This window comes from Xenopus laevis, chromosome 3L, assembly GCF_017654675.1.
Source record: "Xenopus laevis strain J_2021 chromosome 3L, Xenopus_laevis_v10.1, whole genome shotgun sequence".
Lineage (NCBI taxonomy): Eukaryota > Metazoa > Chordata > Amphibia > Anura > Pipidae > Xenopus > Xenopus laevis.
The window spans coordinates 112,283,343-112,304,816 of record NC_054375.1 but is presented as its reverse complement, the minus strand read 5'-3'; the positions used below and the strand labels follow the sequence as shown (position 1 = coordinate 112,304,816).

Here is a 21,474-nt window from a genome sequence, read left to right as displayed (position 1 = left end):
TTCATGTTAAAAACCACAGTACAGGTATGGGACCTGTTATCCAGAATGCTCGGGACCTGGGGTTTTCCGGATAATGGATCCTTTTCTGTAATTTGGGTCTTGATGCCTTAAGCCTACTAGAAATTCATTTTAACATTAAATAAACCCAATAGGCTGGTTTTGCTTCAAATAAGGATTAATTATATCTTAGTTGGGATCAAGTACAAGCTGCTGTTTTATTATTACAGAGAAAAAGTAAATCATTTTTAAAAATTTGGATTATTTAGATAAAATGGAGTCTATGGGAGACAGCCATTCCGTAATTCGGAGCTTTCTGGATATCGGGTTTCCGGATAAGGGATCCTATACCTGTACTACATTAATATATTTGGAGAAGTGGTAAGTGACAGAAAAGCTATCTCCCACAAAGTAAATTTTTAAGCAAATAATACAATATTATTTTGTCAGTTATAAAACCACACCTTGTTCTAGATCCTAACTACTGTAGGTTGCATGGATCCATATTGTCAAACCCATATTATTGGGTTTATTTAATCAATATTTAATATTAGCAGAGGGAAGGTATGGTGATCCAGATTACAGAAGGATCCCTTATGCATAAAACCCCAGGTCCGAAGAATTGTGGATAATAGATCCTATACTAGTAATTACTCCAGGATAAACATATTGTGAAAAGCAGTACAGAGGGGTGGACACTGATCATTACCATTTGAATGTTGAACAGGCACTATAAAGGCAATGGCGCACAGGGAAATTAAATCTTCACTACAATTCTCTATAAAAATGCTTTATAAGTCGCTTTGGCTTTCCAAAGTCGCCCAAAGTTGTTTCGTAAGGAAACTTCGGGTAACCTCAGAAAACAAACTGATGTGTATTTATTGCAACTGACGATTTATATCCTGTGGGAAAAAAATTTCGGGTGATTTATCGCCTGTGGTATCACATTTTTACAATGATTGACAAATCTCCCCATGGGCCATTACCCGAAGAGGGTTTCTTCTGATTTACGATCATTTGAATAATGAATATTTATTGATTGGTAGGGTCTCAGTCTAAAGATTTTGTTTCTAGCATTGGTCGTTACCTGCATGACGATCCAAGGTTCATCTGGCAATTTTAAATATTAATACAAAAAAGTAAGGTACAAAAGAAAAAAATAAAGAACATTTATAAAAAATAATATTTATTGTATCAATGTGTAGGGTTTATTGGCCTTTTTGTTTACCCTTAAACTACCCTTATATCATAAAATATAAAATCAAATTTTTTTTAGTGCAAAATTGTTGTATGTCATAATCTACATGTAGAGAATATCATCTATTTACCCATAGAAATAGTAAAATATAAAAGCAGATTTTATTTTGTGCAGTCATACCAATAGTTGCCATGTTATTTGCATTATATATGCTATGATGTTTTAGCATTCTTCATAAATCTCAGCATAAATAGCATCTCATTTTGAGCAATGTTTTAGCTGAGGCAAGCAATAAGATAAATCTCATTGTTATAGGTATAATAAAATCAAATGTGCAGGAATGTCATGTTATACGCTGATACTGCAATAAAGAGAAATTGATAACAATATAATGGGATGTAGTTATTACAGTATATAGTAAAAACAGTGTTCTCCAGAAAAGTTTACAAAAATGTATACAAGTAAATTAGGTTTTGGGGTATTTTCACAAAAGCTTTTTTGACCTTCATTAAAATGTGCCCTAATGACTACTTGTATTTTGTACTTTTTTGAGGAGTGACGACAAAAAATTGTCAATTATTTTTACAGCTAATTCACTCTTTACTAAATTGCCCCAATCTACTGGCCACCAAACAAGGTCGCCAGACATGTGGCTCCGGGACTTATTCGGCCACTCACATGCTGAACCAAATCCGGTTGATCAGATCATTGGCCATAGGCCAATTGGAGACTTGTGCCCGATTGATATCCAGCAAATTTTCGGTTAGACAAGTCTGGCAGGCCCGCTGGTGCTGCCGAATTTGGTGTGAAGGTACTGAGTTGGCAGCTTTTATTGGCCTTTGTATGGTCCAGCTTTAGAGTCTGTATAAACCAACAGCTCTGAATTTTCAATAATTTACAGTAGAATATTAAGTTAAATTTAACATTTACCCTCAACTGCTTTAGACATTTGAACAAATCAGATCGTTCAGTGGGGAAAAGTCCACAGTTTTTGCCTTCTTTCGAGTTAGCTTCCCACTGTTTTTTATATATTTGTCTTTATTATGGATAACTTGTATGTACTGATCGCTGTTTTGTTGATCACTGCTAGATGCATTGGAGACAGAATCGGACTCAGTTAGGTATGGTTCAAGCTTGTGTTTTGATTTTACTTTGCGGTGGCGTTCCACAAAGTGCTCAGCAAGATCTATGTTTTTATGATTTATCTTTTTGCGATTGTGTGTTTTTTCTCCTTCATGGTGGAAGCCGCCTTCCCATGATTTATATTGCATTTTAGATGCATCTCTGCCAGGTAATATCTGATTGTCTGTACGATCCCCAATATAGAATCGAGGTGGATGTCGGAGATCTGACATTGAATGAGGCCTGTTAGACTTACGCATTAGAACTCTGTGCAAGTCATCTTCTTCATCCTCACTTAAATAGGGTGAGTAAGGCCGACGGGGGTGTTGAACAACATATCTTCTGATATTTCTTGGGTATAGCTCCACAATATCTCCAGACTCTTCCATTCTGAAATGTCTTGGTAACTTTGAAGTTGTACAAAGCTTCATGCGAGAATCTTGTTCATTAACAATAAAATATCTTGTGGGAGGCCTTTTGGCCACAAAACTTGGTGCTCCAGCTCCATGATTTGGGCTACTGTGCTTTATTCCTTTTCTGAATAGCGGTTCAGAGAAAACATTGTGATCTTGCTTTTTATGTGATATTGGATTGTAGTTCTTTTGGCGATCAACATCATGGACTGTACTCTGCTTGATACTTGAGGGCCTGCAAAAATCGTAATATGGATTTAACAATTAACTTTAAGATTATTTTTGACAGTCATGGCAGTGCTTGCTTTTCTTACTTTTCTTTTTGTTTTTTTTTCTTTTCTGCTTCAATACTTTGAAGGTTTACTTGCATTACCTTATTGGCACTACAAGTTTTCATTGACCATATTACATTTTACATTGACCTATACAACTTGAACTCAATTTATATGTGTAACATGATCCTATATGTTCATAATGTTATTCTGGTGATTTGTTTATTTATCAATGCCAATAAAAACTATTGAAAAATGAATGAAAAATCTTAACATAGTAAATACAACAATGTTACAAAGAAGAATGATAGATTAATGCATTGTACCATCAGCTTCCCTAGATAATATATTGGAGAGACTTTGTAATATATATAAATAACTACATGTAGATATTGTGAAAGCCCTTTGCTCCGAAGATCTTTTATCTTGAGGAAGTGATAATTATAAGGCAAAACTGATCATTTAGTCTTGTACATAGATGATAGATAGTGGCTTATTACCTCCTGGGCCAGGCTCCCTTTACTATTGTAGGGCAGAATAGACCTAATTTAGATGTGTTTAACAGGCGGTACAAGAAGCTAGACTGGAGTATCAGAATTTTTTTCTAGTGGATTGATCATATGTATATACTTATATAGCTCTACTTGTGCATGGATCACTGTACAGGTAGTACAATAGAACAGTGGTCAATACAATAATAAAATACATATAAACACACAATACAGCTACAATTAAAGAGAGAGCTTGCAATGTCCATAAGTTGGTAACTAACCGACAGAAATAGGAGTATAAGGGGCCGATTCACTAACTTCGAGTGAAGGATTCGAAGTAAAAAAACTTCGAATTTCGAAGTTTTTTATGGGCTACTTCGATCATCGAATGGGCTACTTCAACCTTCGACTACGACTTCGAATCGAAGGATTCGTAGTAAAAATCGCTCGACTATTCGACCATTCGATAGTCGAAGTACTGTCTCTTTAAAAAAAACTTCGACCCCCTAGTTCGCCATCTAAAAGCTACCGAAGTCAATGTTAGCCTATGGGGAAGGTCCCCATAGGCTTGGCTAACTTTTTTTGATCGAAGGATATTCCTTCGATCGTTGGATTTAAATCATTCGAATCGTTCGATTCGAAGGATTTAATCGTTCGATCGAAGGAATTATCCTTCGATCATTCGATCGAACTATCTGCACTAAATCCTTCGACTTCGATATTCGAAGTCGAAGGATTTTAGTTCCTAGTCGAATATCGAGGGTTAATTAACCCTCGATATTTGACCCTTAGTGAATCGGCCCCTAAGTGTTGTAGTTTACAATATTTGTCACTGCCACATAGGTGCCAGAACTTTCATGTGCAATATTAACTTGAGTTTGCCCAAGGAGTAACCTTTAGTTAATAGTGTGATGCCAAGGACAGTATGTCATAATATAATGTATAAATGGTATGTTGCTCAAGTTTCTTTTTTATTGCTGGTTTTCCCTAGTCTTCATGAAGAAAGATAATAAAACCACTCAATGCACTACAAAAAAGTCCCAGTTTGTCTTTTTATGGAAGTGGATCTATTATCTGAAAGCCATTTATTATGGGGCTCCAAATTAAGAAGGACCTCTTATCTAGAAAAAGCATAGGTTGGAGCATTTGTTGGGTTATTGGCTTTTCTGTACAGCATATGTTTTTTGCCATTACAAATACCTGTTTGAAAAATGCTCTGTCCTTTGTTTGTGCATGCCAGATATAGAAGGACTCTGATTTAGACTTGCTGCTTGAGGAACATCCACACGAGATGCTGACTGTGAGATTGTTTGTATTCTACCGCCTTTGCTAACAGGAGATTCAAAATTCACCACACTGCCATTTTTTCTTGGAGTTGATGAATGTGCAGACGATTCCTGACTGATTATATCACTGTCTGGTTCTAGTTTTTTTTCAGTTCCATCTTTATTTTGCAGCCGGGCTAGGATACAAAGACATTGAAAGTATTGTAATTCCATGTTTACTTAGACTAAAAAGTTTAGCCAACCAAATCCAACCCTTTAAAAAACAGTCCTGGCACAATCCTGGGATTATGCTATTGATCCCCCATGTATATTCTGAAAAACAACCAAATATTCTACCCTTTATATTTAATAAGGTAAACCTTGAGAGTATGTGTATTTCAAATAATTTATTGTGGGCTAGAGTACATGTGCAGTGGTCCTTATAAACTCCTTGTCTACTTAACCTAGTGTTCCATATAGACTCCTAGTTTTATTATTTGTCTCAGATATGGTCAACACATACTGTATGCTCTTCATTGTGATATTTTACAACCACATTATAATTTGTAAAATATTGAAATCCAATTGAAATAATGGAATTCCAGTGTTCCACTACATTCCATGGCACTTTCAACAATTACCTTCTTGTCCTGCTGATTTAAAAACGTATAAATATCTAATAAAAACATTGGTAACCTTCAATGTGTGCTGAAGTAGTAAATATTGCTAATTTGCCTTGATCTTTTATAAGGAGAGTATTTCCCTTTGTCCCCGTATAAATATGTCTATATAAAATGGAACTTGAAACATGAACATATGAAATTCTGTGAGGAGCTATTGGTAAACCTTACAAAAAGTAGTCTGCAATTTTTGTGATTACTAAGCCACTAGAATGTACAGATTCACTGAGTCTTCCAAAGAGGTTTACTCATGAGAGCAGTCTGTTTCTATACACAGGAATAAACAGAAATCTGTGATGCAAATGTTTAACTGGCAGAATATTTTACCTTATAGAAATATAAAGTGACTGTAAACTGTCCTGATAAATTAGGTAGATATTGCTTCAGATAAAACCTACCTATAGCCATTTGGAAAACTTTCTTCTTGTCTTCAATTCTTTCCTTTAAAAAAAGAAAAGAGGGATAACATTACATTTCTCTTGCTGTGCTTTGGGCAGAAAGTCCTGTACTTACAGTGTGTAGCTTTGTTCTTAGCTGATTGTTAGTGAATTTCAGCGATCTTGCAATACTCTGAAGGTAGTAAATTAACATACTGAAAAAAAAATACATTAAGCAGTTCTTAGAATAAGATATACACATTAGAGCTGTCTTGTTGTGTAAGAAGTTTGAAATAATAAGACATAATTAAACAGTTAATCAGATCTGTTGAACACCACCATTTATACAGGAAAGTGTATTTTATGAACTGCTCCAGCCCCATACAAGGACTGCGCTTAGTGCAGAACCAGCAAGGTGGCTGTGTCCTCTCCTTTTAGTTTTAAGTGCAGCAGTTGAGCTTTCATTTTAACATGTTTAGCTGGCTAAACAGCTACTGTACAGATATTTAATAGCAAAACAAATGGACTAGTATTAGAGGAGAATCAGTTCTTGGAAATGTGACAACATTAAACCTAAGCTTACTAAGCCCTGGGGAATAGTGATGTGCGAGTCAAGAAAACCTCCACCTGGACCTGCACCCACCCGACCCTCACCTTCTTCCCGCATCCATTTATAGACCTGCACAGCCCCGGTGATGACATCACAAAAGGGACGGCCTATAAAACAGGAAGTTGTAAGTCGGCAGTTTAAGGTCTTGGGCAGGGAGAGCAGGCAGAAGAGTCCGAATCCGCCTGCGACCCGCAAGAGGAGCAGCGAGGTCGGCTCGAACGCGTCTGACCCATGGGGTCACGCGGGTATTGTGCCAGCCGGCAATTCTGATTAAATTTATTTTTCAATTCCAATATTTATATTTAGGATTTGGCATTGGGTCAAATCACCAAATTCTGAATTAGCCGCATCCTGGAAGAATACAGTGTAGAGAGTTTTTTTTGTAAGTACAGTACATATTTATATGAAAGTGTATGGTTCTGCCTGTTAAAAATCAAATTAAATAAAAGATGGTATAGCTGAAGTAGTAACACTTACAAAAGAAGCAGCAATGCGGGGAGGGCCACAACTGGGCTGCTGACATAACTCATAACTTTGTTAAACCAAGCTGGAAAATCTGTCTCTATGGTCTCTGAAATAACATCATAAATCTTCTCTTGTCCACTGCAGAGAGATTAGAGGAAGAAATGAAATAGCTTGAGAATAGAACACCTTGTGTGATGAATGGAGTTACCCATTCAGGCAGAGAAACGGGTCTTAGATCTCTGAGTAAATTCATAGCTACTAGTAACATTTTTTATCCATTATAAATAATTACGATTATACATTTTTGTTAATAAAACTCTGTTGTGTACAATTTGATGTCTGTTGGAGAGTAGTAGGTGAAATTATGTAAATTAATATTTCTGTTAATATTTCTAAGATACAAATACATGTTTACAGACACTGAATGTGGTTAGATAGGTAAAATGGATCAATCCTTAAATTAGCCTATTCATTTTAAGATTAACAAATCTTCAAATTAAATATTTAATTTCTCAAAATAATACTGTAAATTGGGTATACAATGTGTGTATTCTGTTTGGGACTGATATAACTCAGATCTGTAATCCCCCCACCAAAGAAATTTATTTTAGTATGCCATGCTTTGACTAGAATGTTCAGTGTAGGAAGGCATTTACAAATGTGGCACGAAAACACTAATTAATGTAATTCAAACCTAATGTGTAGAGGTATATTGGCACATGCTGGCATATATTAAGTACCTGTGATATGATTGTGCCCTTATAGTTGTAGTAAAGACTTTATTGTAAAATTACTGTTTTATAAATGTTGTACATTGGGCATTTCATAATGATAGTAAGACTTGCAATACTTTTTGATATTCTTTGGTAGGCAGTAAAAAAATAAAATAAAATCTTTTTTCATACTCTACCATCTTAATAACAGTCCCCTTAGTTTATTAGCAACACAACAAAAACAGTTTAGTGTACTTCAAACTACCATGCTTAAAAATACCAAGGACTTATGCACACTGAAGATTATGTTCAATTGTAGTCTAATGGACTGAAATCACATCAAGCTGCTGGATCTCAAAACAAGTGCATCAATACCAATTGACTTAACAGTCTAATAGTCTGAACTGGAATACATATACTACCTGTGGGTGGATACATTCATTTATTGTACTACACTGCGCAATATCTTGGGTTTTTAAAAAAATAATAATAATTTATAATAAGAATGCTAACTTACCTAAATGGCCCACAGTTTATCGATGGCTTATATCTTACTATAGCAAAGACTGTTGGCAGCATACACAGGAACAGCATGAACAACAACATAGCCAAATAAAAATTATTAGATCTACAAAAGAAAAAAAAAAGAATAACTTTTCCATGCAAGCTTCAGGGTGAATATGCAACTAGGATTTAAAGGCCTGCTCAGCTTTAGTAATTTACCAGGACATTTGTAGTTCTTCATGTAAGAGCACTGTCATTTTCTTGGCACAAGGGGCCAAGGTGGCCCTGGCGTGTAAAGCCAGGGCCACCATCAGAAATACAAGTTATTTGTCTGGAGCACCCTCATGCAGGCGCGTAACTGCAGAGAAAGCAGACACTGTGGCTGCAGGGGGGCCCAGGAGGTATTGGGGCCCCATGAGGCCCAAATAATTAGCAGTTTCAACATATATTAGTAAAACAGGAAAATCTATGGATATGTTGGGGGCCCTAAAATTAATTTGCTGTGGGGCCCAGTAACATGTTACGCCACTGCCCTCATGAACACAAACGCATAGTACCAAAAGTTAATGACCACACCCCAAAATATTAGCGAGTACTAATTTAGGTTTTACTAGGACAAAAGATTCATTTTGATGGATTTTTTTCAACCATAGCTATCATGATACAAATTTAGGGATGTAACTATAGAGTACGGTAAATAGACACTGCAACTGTTCTGGAAACTATATGGGTCCTAGTGGGACTTTGGCTGATAAAATATGTTCATGGAAATTGTCTCATTCCCAAAGTTTAGAACCCCCATGATCTTGTTGTTGGGCCCAATAATATGTTATTGTACTGCTGAAAAGTTCAATACAAACAGCTGATGTTACTCCATAATAAGTAGTTCGTATTAATAGTTGTGAATTCATTGGTGGTCAGTGGAACCCCACAGTCAGGCCAGACCACAATCTCTGTTCAATCCTATATTTGATGTAATGTAGGCCACTGAAAATAAATTTTAATAAAGGCCACAAGGTGCTCAACATATGTGTAATTGTTTGTTACATAACTTGTTACTTAAGTTTATATGTAAGTCACCTAAGTTAATAAAGCTGCCCACTAGCTAACCAGCCTTCCTGCAAAGCATCCTTTGTCAGTGAAATGGGCTCAGATCTTTTGTAATAATAATTAAAAAAAATAACAACAGCCCCCATACCCTTTGATGGCAGCCCTAACCTATTTTTTTTTTTTACTTTTCTACATGTTAGATTGCACACTATACCAATACAATTTGACAATACTTGTATAATGTATAATGCACTGGCATTCAAAACCTAGTAGAGAAAAGTAAGTGTAATAGCTAAATACAGAAGCCTGCTACTACATGATACCAGAAGCCATAATCAGAGCCATTGGCAATGCCGAGTAGGTACCAAATTGTGAATTAAAGGGATACTGTCATGATTTTATTTTTATTACTATATTGCATGTAATTAATTCTGCTATTTAAAATGTTATTCTTGAACCAATAAATAATTGTATTTAGTAATATTGGTGTGTAGACAGCCATCTCAGGTCATTTTGCCTGATCCTGTGCTTTCAGAAAGCACTTCACAATGAAACTACTTTCAGACAGGATGTTCTTTCTCTTACTCAATTTAACTGAAAGCACTACTGCAATTTAGCTGTCCCATTGTTTTGTTGAAGGGCTGCTGGGGGAAAGGGAGAGGGAATAAATCACTCCAACTTGCAGTGCAGCAGCAGTAAAAAGCCACTGAAGTTTATCAGAGCAAAAGTCACGAAACTGACAACATATATAGCCCCATGTGAGATTTCAAAATTAAATATAAAAAAACCCAAAATGGATTTCTGTGCAGGATTCTGCAGGAGGAGCTCTATTAACTGATGCATTTTAGAATCCCTTTAAGGTACATTTGAAACAAGATCCAATATTTTCTATGATGCAGTGCAAGCTAATGGAACTGGTATACATTTATCAGAAAAGGTGCTGTTTTCCAATTTTTCAGAGCTGCACCTACATGTGAAGTGGCTCCAAGTTTGTTCCAGTTGGAAAGCAGTGAGCAGCTGCTAACTAAGGCTAGTGGCACATGTGTTTTCTGGGGAGAATAGATTGGGGATGCATGCTCTGTGTTTAATAACGTTAGCTGGTAGCTGAAAACATCAGTAATGGAAGGTCATGTCCTAATCCCTACTGAACATCAATGCTCATACTATTAACTTTGTAAGAGCTAAACTACACAGGAGATTTTGTACAATGGTGTTGGATTGACAGATCATGGCCTACAAGTTAGATGTAGTTGCAGCTTTGAAAAATAATGGTACCAATACAAAAATCTGATGTGTAAACCATATGAAAGATTTGTCATCAGACACAACACAATGTGGAATCCCTGTGGGTCAATTACTCAAAATATGTTATTCAATTTATTTTTATGAGAGATGCAGGAAACACTCAAAATCCTCTAGTGCTTGCATTAAAAAACAAAAGTTTAACTTAAAAAATTTGCACAATGTGATGAATGGTTTTGATTTACACATAATAAAAACAGTGGAACTTGTGAAACAATTCAAACAACTTGGAGTGCTTTAAAATTCCATAGGTCACATTTTTAAATTTTCCCCTAGGTCCAGCACTTTTCCTTTCACTTATCCGTCTTAAACTATATTTTGAAGGCTATGTACAATTTTCAGCCAAGTTACAGAGGTGCAAAGATTTAGGGGGTTATTTATCAAAGTCTGAATTTATCTCAATATTTTCTGCTACAAACTCTGATCAAATCCGCTCAGGTTTTTTACGCTTATTTATTATTAAACTTTCCCGAAAATTTGCTTTGCAAGAAAAAAAAATCAGATTTTCAGGTTTTTTTTGGATTTCTTTCATCCGATTTTCACGATTTTTTTGGAATTTTCACCCGAAAACTTTGGGGTATTGCACAAAACCCAGCGCACATCAAAAATCATTGGGACTTCTCCTATTGACTTATATGCAAATTCAACAGGTCTGAGATGCCGGATTTTCAGATTTGGACTTTTCCATCCTTGGGGTTTAATAAATTCCGAAAAATTTGTGATTTTTTAAAAGTCAGATTTTATAAAAAAACACACATTTTTTGTGATTTTTGCATTCAAGGTTTAGTACTAACCACCTATGTCTCCCTATTTTATGCTGCCCTCTCTTTTGTGCATTATGGGGCAGATTTATCAAGGGGCAGATTAATCAAGGGTCGAAGTGAATTCGAGGGAATTTTCGAAGTAAAAAAATTCAAATTCAAAGTAATTTTTTGGATACTTCGACCATCGAATAGGATACTACGACTTCTACTTCGAATTCGATTCGAAGTAAAATCGTTCGAATATTCAACCATTCGATAATTGAAGTACTGTCTCTTTAAAAAAACTTCAACCTCAATACTTCACCAAATTAAACCTGCCGAAGTGCTATGTTAGCCTATGGAGACCTTCTAGAGCATTTTTCTAAGTTTTTGGAAGTCGAAGTAAAAATCGCTTGATCGATCGCTAAAATCCTTCGAATCGTTCGATCGAACAATTTTACTTCGACCGCAGGATACCCAAATTCAATGAAAAAAACGTAGACTTCGATATTCAAAGTCGAAGTATTTCAATTCGATGGTCGAATTTGGAAGTATTTTTAACTTTGAAATTTGACCCTTGATAAATCTGCCCACAAGTGTCAAATTGAAAATTGGAAATAAAAAAATTCAAATTTCGAGCTATTTTTGTGTACTTCGACTAGGGAATAGTCCAAATTTGTTTCGAATGTGAAACAAAAAGCAAAAATTCGAATATCGAAATTTATCATGTACTGTCTGACCGTTCACCATCTCAAACCTGCCGAATTGCTGTTTGAGGGGACCTCCTAGAACCTATTTGGAGTCAATTGGTGGACTTTGAAAAATCAAAGTTTTTTTTTTTTTAAATACTTCGAATGGAATACGATCTTACTTCGATTCGAATGATCGAATACAGCCTATTCACCCTATAAAAAACTTTGATTTCTTTAAATAAATTTCAGTTGGTCTTTTTTTTATTCAAAATTATGGGAGTTCAAAAAAACTCAAATTAGTTCTAAATTCGACCCTTGATTAATCTGCCCCTAGATGTCTTTATATATTCTGAATATCTTCTGGGGTAAAGTCATCACTACCTGATGTTGCATCTTGAAATGTATTACTTTTAACACTTGGTGCAATTATTTTATGGAAAAAATATAAGACTTCCATGCAAGCTGATGTTGTGTTAAGATACTGTATATCTCAAATGACTATTAATTGGCTCAGTATAACTGTGCATGGATATTGCTGAAATGTGTTTTTTACACTATGGTTCGTCTTACTGACCTTGAAGCTCTGAAGACTTGCTGATGTGGAACATTGCACGTCAGTACCGCCCAGCTTCTCAAATACATCAACCCTATTAATTTGAAAACGTTGAATGCTGGAAGGCAGGGGGAAAAAAAAGCACCCATCCTGAAAGGTTAAAGAATATTAGTTTTTCCTTTTATCTGATCTTACACACTGCTAACAGTTTCATTACAAATTATATTAATGAGCTGGAGAGTACAGAGACTGGAAAAAGGAATTGAAGAATTAAACTACGAGGAAAGACTGTCAATGTTGGGATTGTTTTCTCCAGAGAAAATGTGCCTGTGAAGGGGCTTGGTTACACTTTACAAGTACATTAGAGACCATTATAGAGAGAAAGCGGGGGATCTTTTTTCACATAAAAGAGATCAATGCACCAGATGCCACCCCTTTAGACTAGAGGAAAATAACTTTCACGTGAAGCAGCATAAGTGGTTCTTCATGGTGAGGTTGTGGAATGCCCTGCCTGGTGATGTTGTTATGGCAGATTCTATTAATGCCATTAAGAGTGGCTTGGATGATTTCTTGAACAAGGCTATCTTAAGATCCACAGTTAGTTAGTATAGGTATTTGTATATGTAGTTTGTATATGTGAGTGCTAGGTCTGTATAGGTATGTGACTATATGTGCAGTGGTATTCATTTGGAGAGGTTGAACTTGATGGACTTTGGTCTTTTTTTAAATGATGTAACTATAATAACAGCTATACATTTGGCTGGTGCTGCCACTGTCTGAGAAAGTTACTTTAAACATTATTTTCTTAGTTATCTATGTTTGCAACGCAAAAACATACCAAATCATTCCTTGATTGTAGACTAGATGCAGGACATTCTCAGCAATTTTGAATTCTCCATACTCTGGCTAAGTGTATTGAACACAATTAAGAAAAATAGGCAAAAATATGTTTTATTTGAAGCAGGAACATTACAAAATTAAGTATTTTAAAAGATGAGAAGTCAGACTAGATCAGAAATATAAAATATATCTATACTGTATATATATATATATATATATATATATATATATATATATATATATATATATATATATATATATATATACCTTATATGAAAGAACCACTAATAACATTAACAAACAAACCTTATGGAAAAGATTTACTATATACATGTATAAACATATCCTTGAAACACCTTGTTTCCAAAGCTGGCTTTAGACAGGCACCAAAACTGAGTGGGCTCAGTATCAATGTGATTACACAAGCAAGTGTAAACTGGAAACAGGTACTTTGCTGCATGACTGTGTGTTACTGTCTAACTTATTAAGTAGTGCCAAGTCTTAGGGGCAGATTTATCAAAGGCCGAATTTCAAAGTACAAAAAACTTTGAAATTCGACCATCGAATTAAAAAACTTCTAATTCGAATATCGAATTCCAAGTTTTTTCAGCAAATTTGGCAATCCTGCGGTCGAATAAAAATTGTTCAATCGAATGATTAAATCGTTAGAATCAAACGATTCCAACGATTTTAGCGTATGATCGAAGAATTTTTATTCGATGTGTAAAGACTTAGAAAAATGTTGTAGAAGGTCTCCATAGGCTAACATAGCACTTCGGCAGGTTTAATTTGGCGAAGTATTGAAGTCGAAGTTTTTTTAAAGAGACAGTACTTTGATTATAGAATGGTCGAATATTCTAACAATTTTTACTTCGAATCGAAGTCGAAGTAAATTCGAAGTCATAGTATCCTATTCGATGGTCGAAGTATCCAAAAAATTACTTTGAATTTCAATTTTTTTTACTTCGAAAATTCCCTCGAATTCACTTCGACCCTTGATAAATCTGCCCCTTAATGACTAAATGAAGAGAACAGATTTAGTTCTAAATATTAAACACTTTTAAATAAAATCTAGTACTCACAAACTTGCTCTCCAGATCCCAGCAACAGCAATCACTCAAATATCGCACAAACAGTCCACGAAAGAAATCAATCAGAAGTATACTCGCTACTGTGAAAATCATGTCGATAATTGATAACTTCAGCATTTCCTGGAGTAAACATAGGTTGAAGTTAAATAATTGCACACCTTGAATTGCTTTCTAGGTTGGCAAGTCTAAAATCAAAGCAACTGTGGACTCATCTAGAATGCTGTGGCCTACCTAACCCTAGTCCTAAAAGGCACACATCTGTTGTGTTCCTTTGGTTTTGTTCTGAATCAATCTCTTTGGGATTGAGCACTAATTGTTATTGAACCTAATTTGATAAAATATATGAGATTAACAGAAAAAAATATTAGATTAATCATAGCCCCTTCTATGGGGCTATCTCAAATAAGATGCTATTTCAGCTGGTCTGGGAATATGGTAGGCACCTTTCTTTAATAATCAGCCTAGTATTTGCAAATAAACCATGTTTTGGGCCTGAAAGGGAAACGCTAGATAGTAATGCCGACCTTTGACCCTGAAAATAATAAAAGGCTGTCCTATATCAAATAAGCATCAAAGAAGCAACCTTTTGCTTCCTTGGGTCTTAAAATTGTATGCATACATATATACTGTAGATGGAATATTTTTATGACTTCAGGGCAATCAGTCATAAAGTTTAACTGTGGATTTAACAGTGTAATTGAATTTTAATTCAAATAGATATCTAGTGCCTGGTGTTTGAAAGTCTTATTAAGAATGTTATTACATCTGTCATCCCTTGTAATGCTGACCCAATGCATTTTGCTTATTGCTCAAATAGATCCACAGAGGATGCTATGTTTTATGACATTCAACTCTCAACATGTGAACAAGAAACTTGGAAATGATTGGAGGCTACTATTGAGTGCTTCAGCCTTTAAACCAATAGTTCCATATAAACTGTTGATAGATCTAGGACTAAATAGTCACTTGTGTATGTGGGGTTTTAATGGGAAGATCACAGCTGGTGAGAGTTGGTAGTTGTGTTTCTAATACTATTATACTAAATACAGGTGCTCTGTAAGAATGTGTACTTAGTCATTTGCTCCATACTTTCTACATCCATGATTACAAACCTACTGTTATGTTAGACATCTGGTCACACCAACTTTTATAGATTACATTTTTGGCAAACTATATTGAATTTTTTTTTATTTCTTACAGCCTATTTATCCAGTTTTTAATTTTACACTGAACAATTCCTTTAAAGGAGAAGGAAAGGCTTGCAGCACTTGGGGATGCCAAATCTTAGGCAACCCCAAGTGATTGTATTGACTTACCTGAAACCCCGGGCTGGTGATACTATCAGCAGAAAACTGCACTTGCCGAACTTTAACTAAAAAGTAAACTATTTTGTTCAACTGTGCATGCCTAACATTTAGCTACCCCTTTTCTTCTTCTTTAAGCACCATTGCACTCCTTACTTTTCTTGTGCACTAGTATATTACTATTAAAAACTACACAGTCTTGGAATTATCAGGATATATTTCACTACTGGTTGTACTTGTTAGCTTTGCATGTGACACATAGGGGCCCATTTACTTAGCTCGAGTGAAGGAATAGAATAAAAAAAACTTCGAATTTCGAATGTTTTTTTTGGCTACTTCGACCATCGAATGGGCTACTTCGACCTTCAACTATGACTTCCACTCGAACGATTCCAACTAAAAATCTAGTTGATAGTCGAAGTACTGTCTCTTTAAAAACATACCGAAGTCAATGTTAGCTTATGGGGAAGGGTTAATTAACCCTCGATATTCGACCATAAGTAAATTTGCCCCATAAAGTAATCTATCTATATCTCCATTATTAAGCAAATCTTATTTATTTCTTAGTTCCTAAATGAGATAACTTGTTCATTTTCCAGATATGCTCTCAATGCTATTGACTTTATTAGCCTTGTGGGACTTGATCTGGATTTTATTTCCTCTCATTTCTGAATTATGTGTCATGCTTTGTATTGTAACTGGTGGATTATGTAATTGTGGTTTCTGTTGAGGGTCCTGCTGCTAGCATAAACTGATTTTTATGCTATTTCATATTTTTTAGCTTTGAAGGAATTGGAAATCCCAAATATGAAATTTAAAGCATTAACTGAGGCTGTGCAAACGCCTTATGTTGGTATGACCAATATTGAGCCTGTGGGAGTCAAAATATAATTCCTAGACAAGTAGATTGAATACATCACATCACTTCCTGTATTATATTTTTTACAGCAATTATTTAGTGATTATATTGCAATTTTTATATGACTTTTTAAAAATAAGTCAGCATTCGTGCTTTTTTGAATATTAAACAAAACAGTGTTCTATATATAATTATTTTAATTTATAGGGTATGACCAATGCAAATGCTGGGAGTAATAAATTAAGTAGGAGGTGCTTCTAAAATTAACATTGAGCCTGCATGTCAGCAACTCACATAATTGGGGTATAGTTACCCAGTAGAAGGTTAAAAGCCTGCCTTATATCCCAACTGGGTAATAGTCTAATATATAATTTTAATAATGATCTTAACATATTAAGGAAAAATATTTTTGGATACAAACCGGCAATGTTGATAGATATTCTTACAAAGATATTTGCAATTGTATAGAAATATATATTTATTTGTTAAGAAGTTGGGCAGAGAAGTCACCCTGCGTTTCTGAAAGGCTAGGTTTAAGCCTAAGGATCCACTGACTGCTGTCTGTGAGAAAACTTCCTTACCCTATATAAACAAAAGTAAAGTTTTCAGTGATGAAAACACGGTTTACTATTTGCTGTTATATCAGACTTTTCACTTTAAAAAGTCACAGCTTGAATTTCAGGTCCTACCTGTCCAACATAGGTTTCCCAACACTCATTTTTTGCAGCTGGGATGACTGAGGCAACAGGAGATAATGTCCAGTTGGTTGATTGCATGGGTTTTGTCATGTTCAGATCTATTTCTAAAGCAAGGGTTGCGGTCCTGTTCATGTCCCAGGCAGGATCAACTGTAGAAGACATGGTGTATGCTTTTGTGGCATACATTGGGGCCAAGTCTGTGGAGGTATCATTAGTACTGTTCTGAAAAATACATTAAATATTGCAATCACATAGTGGAAAAAATAATCAAAATATACTAATCCCTGATTGATATATTATATATATTAGATCATGTTTTTCATTTTGCAATATATTCACATTTTTATGGATTTACATGATATGCTTTAAGTCCAAATCTACTTTAAGCAACATTTTAAAGGGGGCATTGCTATTTTAAAATCCCCAACCTGTATTGGATGTTTAATAACAACTTTTCAGAAATATTTTTTTATTATTTTTTTTGTGACGTGGTTTATACATTTAAAAATTTATTAGCAAATCCCCCTAATATATTTTTCCCAGATGCAACCTCCATGCTCATTTTGTGAGTCACTGACAGTTTTCACCTGCTCTAACATCTAATTGCAGGGCACTACTGACACATAGCATGGTTGAGTTATTTGCAGTATGGAGAAAAAGTAAGGTTGAGAAATCAAGGACTTATTTATATTTTACAAACTGCAAGAAACAAATGATAAAACTTGAACTAGAATGTTTAAGCCTCTGCTACTAAAAGCTCCCCCCCTCGCCAAAAAGAACCAGAAAGAGTTGTGTCCATTGTCCCTATTTCTAAACATATGTTGTTAACTACATTCATGATACATCATGGAGGCATAAATATACATTTCTGTCCAGGTTTTTACCCACCATCCTATGCTTGGTCAGATTGGCTATAGCAGAATTTTCAGATTTGAGGTTTCCTCTCCAGTTGATTTTTAATCAATATATGCCATGGATGCATAACTTAAAAATATTTAATATTTTATAATCGTGTATTACTTACACTCATGCTATTCACTTTGTCCAGCAGGGCAATTATTAAACTGTAGAGATTACCAAGGTATAACACAAGCACCCTGAAAATAAAATGAATAATATCATTAGAATATAAATACAATAGTTTGTTCTTATAGTTGGGCCTGCATCTGTACTTAAAAGAGATAAGATGTACACTTTTTTTATCTGCACCAAATTAGTTGCTGAATGTTGAGTCAAATGTTGTTTGGGATTAAAGAACCTAAGTGGCTAATTAGACATAATTTCACCCAGAAGGTATGTATTTCTTCTAGCCATCTTAAAATATATAACCTTATTATTCCCACAAAACAAGGTGTTTTGTTTTTAAAAACAATGTCACACTTTGAAATGGTTAGGGCTCTTACACACAAGCAGTTTTTAAATGCATTTACAAATAAATGCTATGTGCGTAAAAACACATATACAGGTATGGGATCCGTTATCCGGAAACCCATTATCCAGAAAGCTCAGAATTACGGAAAGGCTGTCTCCTTTAGACATCAAAATTTTTAAAAGTGATTTCTGTTTTCTCTGTAATAATAAAACAGTATAGGTATGGGACCTGTTATCCAGAATGCTTGGTACTTGGGGGCAAATTCACTAAAGTGTGAAGCGCCTAACGCTAGCGCAAATTCGCCAGCGTGACGTCATTTCATTACTTCGCCGATTTACTAACGGGTGCTGGCGTAAATTCGCTAGCGAAGTGGACCTACTCTAGCGCTACTTCGCACCCTTACGCCAGGCGAAGTTGCACTATGACGAAGGGACGTAACTACGTTAATTCACTAATTTGCGCATTTTACTGAACATTACCTCTTGCGCCAGACTTGCCTTCACCACCTCAGACCAGGCGAAGTGCAATAGAGTAGATAGGGATTGCTTCAAAAAAGTTGAATTTTTTTCTAAGTCCTAAAAAACGCTGGCGTCTTTTCCTTTTTTAAGGGTGATAGGCTGAAAAAGATCGTACATTTTTTTGGGGGTACCCTCCTTCCCCCCTACATTTCCTAACATATGGCACCTAAACTATACAGTGGCCACATGTGTAGGGCAATATAACACCTCTATTTTATTTTATGAAGCTTTCCCAGGCTTGTGTAGTGTAATGTATTTGCTGCTACATATACGTCCATTGTACTTTAACTTTGCGCCGTATGCAAATTAGGCATCGCTAGCGTAACTGCGCTTTCCTTGACAAATTAACGCTAGCGCAACTTCGCTACCTTTCGCCTCCCTGAGCGCAACTTCGGATTTTAGTGAAGTAGCGGCGCCCTGGCGAAGTGCGGCGAAGCCTGCGCTAGCGCAACTCCGCAGGTTAGTGAATTTGCTCCTTGGGGTCTTGGGGATAAGGGATTTTTCCATAATTTAGATCTCCATACCTTATATATACTAAAATATTATTTACACATTAATTAAACCCAATAGGATTGCTTTGCACCCCATTGGGATTTATTATATCTTAGTTTGGATCAAGAACCAGGTATCATTTCATAACTACAGAGAAAAAGGAAATCACTTTTATAAATGTTAATTATTTGATTATAATGGAGTCTATGGGAGACGGACTTTCAGTTATTCGGAGCTTTCTGGATAACGGGTTTCCAGATAACGGATCCTATACCTGTACCTTGTTCTTGATCCCAACTAAAATATAATTAATCCTTATTGGAAGCAAAACAATCCGTCTGGGTTTATTTAATTTTTAAATGATTTTCTAGTAGACTTAAGGTATCAAGACCCAAATTACAGAAATATCCATTATCCGGAACAACCCAGGTCCCGAGCATTCTGGATAACATGTCCCATACCTGTATTGCGTTTATATGTTTTTTAAACCAACTTACGTAAGTGCAGTTTTGTAAGTTCCAAACGCAGCCCTCTATTCTATTGATTTCTGACTGTGCATCTTAAAAATGTGATACAGGTAGGGTTCTGGAAAAAAATACCGGCCTTCCTATATTCTTGCCGTTTTTTCCTATTAATAACATTGGCATCAAGCATCATTTTTACCGGGCAGGCAAAGCAAATTTTCGGGAAAATGTAATAATAAATAAGTTTAAAAACCCAAGCGGATTTGATAGGAGTTTGTAACCCCTTAGGGGTTATTCATCAAGGTCTGAATTTATCAAAATTTTTCCTCCAAAAGCTCCGAAAACATTGTGAAATTGCCCGAAACCCCCGACACAACCAAAAATCAATGGGCCGTGTTTTTATATTCGGGCTTTTTAGCCCTTGGGGTTTAATAGATTCTGAAAAATTTGTGATTTTTTTGTAAGCCTATTATAACACAAAAAATCACTAATTTTTTGGATTTCTGGGAATTTCGGGCATTCGGACCTTAGTAAATAACCCCCTAGTGTATTTATTAAGCATGCAGCTTAATTTCTTATTCAAAAAGTATAATTTCTGAGATGCAAAAATAATTTTTCAGTGGTATACTGATACCCTCTGTTTTCCATTTGAACACAGAGGCAGTCAAAACACTCTTGAGTCATTTACAGGCATGGTGCAGTGGGCAAAACACTGACGCAATTCTACCTACGTATAAATAAGTGCAAAAAACCCAAGTGGATTTGATCGGAGTTTGTAGCAGATAATATTGAGATAAATTCGGACTTTGATAAATAACATCCTTAGTGTACTTTATTTGACTCATGTAGCTTAATTTCCTTTTCTTATTCAAAAAGTACAGTATAATTTCTGAGATGTTAAAAAGAATTTTTCAGCGGCATACTGATTTCCATTTGAACACAGAAGCAGTCAAAACACCCTTGGGTCATTTACAGGCTGACAGGAATAGTGCAGAGTGCAAAAAACGGACAAAATTCTACCTACACCTTACTATTCAGCTTAAATAAATTGTCCCAGGTCTAAGGCTATGTTTCGGAGCACAGAGTACTTTGGTCATATAAAATAAAACATAAAAAATGATTCAGTTCTTTTGTTCTTTCCAGTTTATTAGTTGGGATAATTAATTTGCCCATTTCATTTTCCATTTCCTTACCTAGCAAGCTGAAATCGTAATGTGGTCCTTGGGTGATACATCTCCAAAGCAGCTACAAGCTCAAAGGCAGAAGGGGCAATCATAGTGATCAGAGAGACAACAACACTCACCTATAAAAAATATACACAATTTAGTGTGAAAAATTATGCAAATGAGTTTAACACTTTTGAAATAACTGATAACTACAAGTCTTAAA

General features: G+C 35.4%; 1 protein-coding gene across 1 annotated transcript in view; it reads right to left on the bottom strand.

Annotated features, from left to right (window-relative positions):
- Positions 1–735: 735 nt before the first annotated feature.
- Positions 736–21,474, bottom strand: part of tmc3.L (transmembrane channel like 3 L homeolog) — a 38,073-nt gene continuing 17,334 nt past the window's right edge. Inside the window, exons 11-22 of the mRNA XM_041585582.1 lie at positions 21,279–21,388; positions 18,264–18,336; positions 17,231–17,461; positions 14,370–14,498; positions 13,286–13,353; positions 12,469–12,597; positions 8,121–8,231; positions 6,903–7,028; positions 5,952–6,030; positions 5,837–5,879; positions 4,694–4,955; positions 736–2,965 (exon numbers count right to left, since the gene is read on the bottom strand). Coding sequence (XP_041441516.1) covers positions 2,137–2,965; positions 4,694–4,955; positions 5,837–5,879; positions 5,952–6,030; positions 6,903–7,028; positions 8,121–8,231; positions 12,469–12,597; positions 13,286–13,353; positions 14,370–14,498; positions 17,231–17,461; positions 18,264–18,336; positions 21,279–21,388 — 2,190 coding nt within the window. The 3' untranslated portion in view covers positions 736–2,136. The remainder of the gene's footprint in view (positions 2,966–4,693; positions 4,956–5,836; positions 5,880–5,951; positions 6,031–6,902; positions 7,029–8,120; positions 8,232–12,468; positions 12,598–13,285; positions 13,354–14,369; positions 14,499–17,230; positions 17,462–18,263; positions 18,337–21,278; positions 21,389–21,474) is intronic.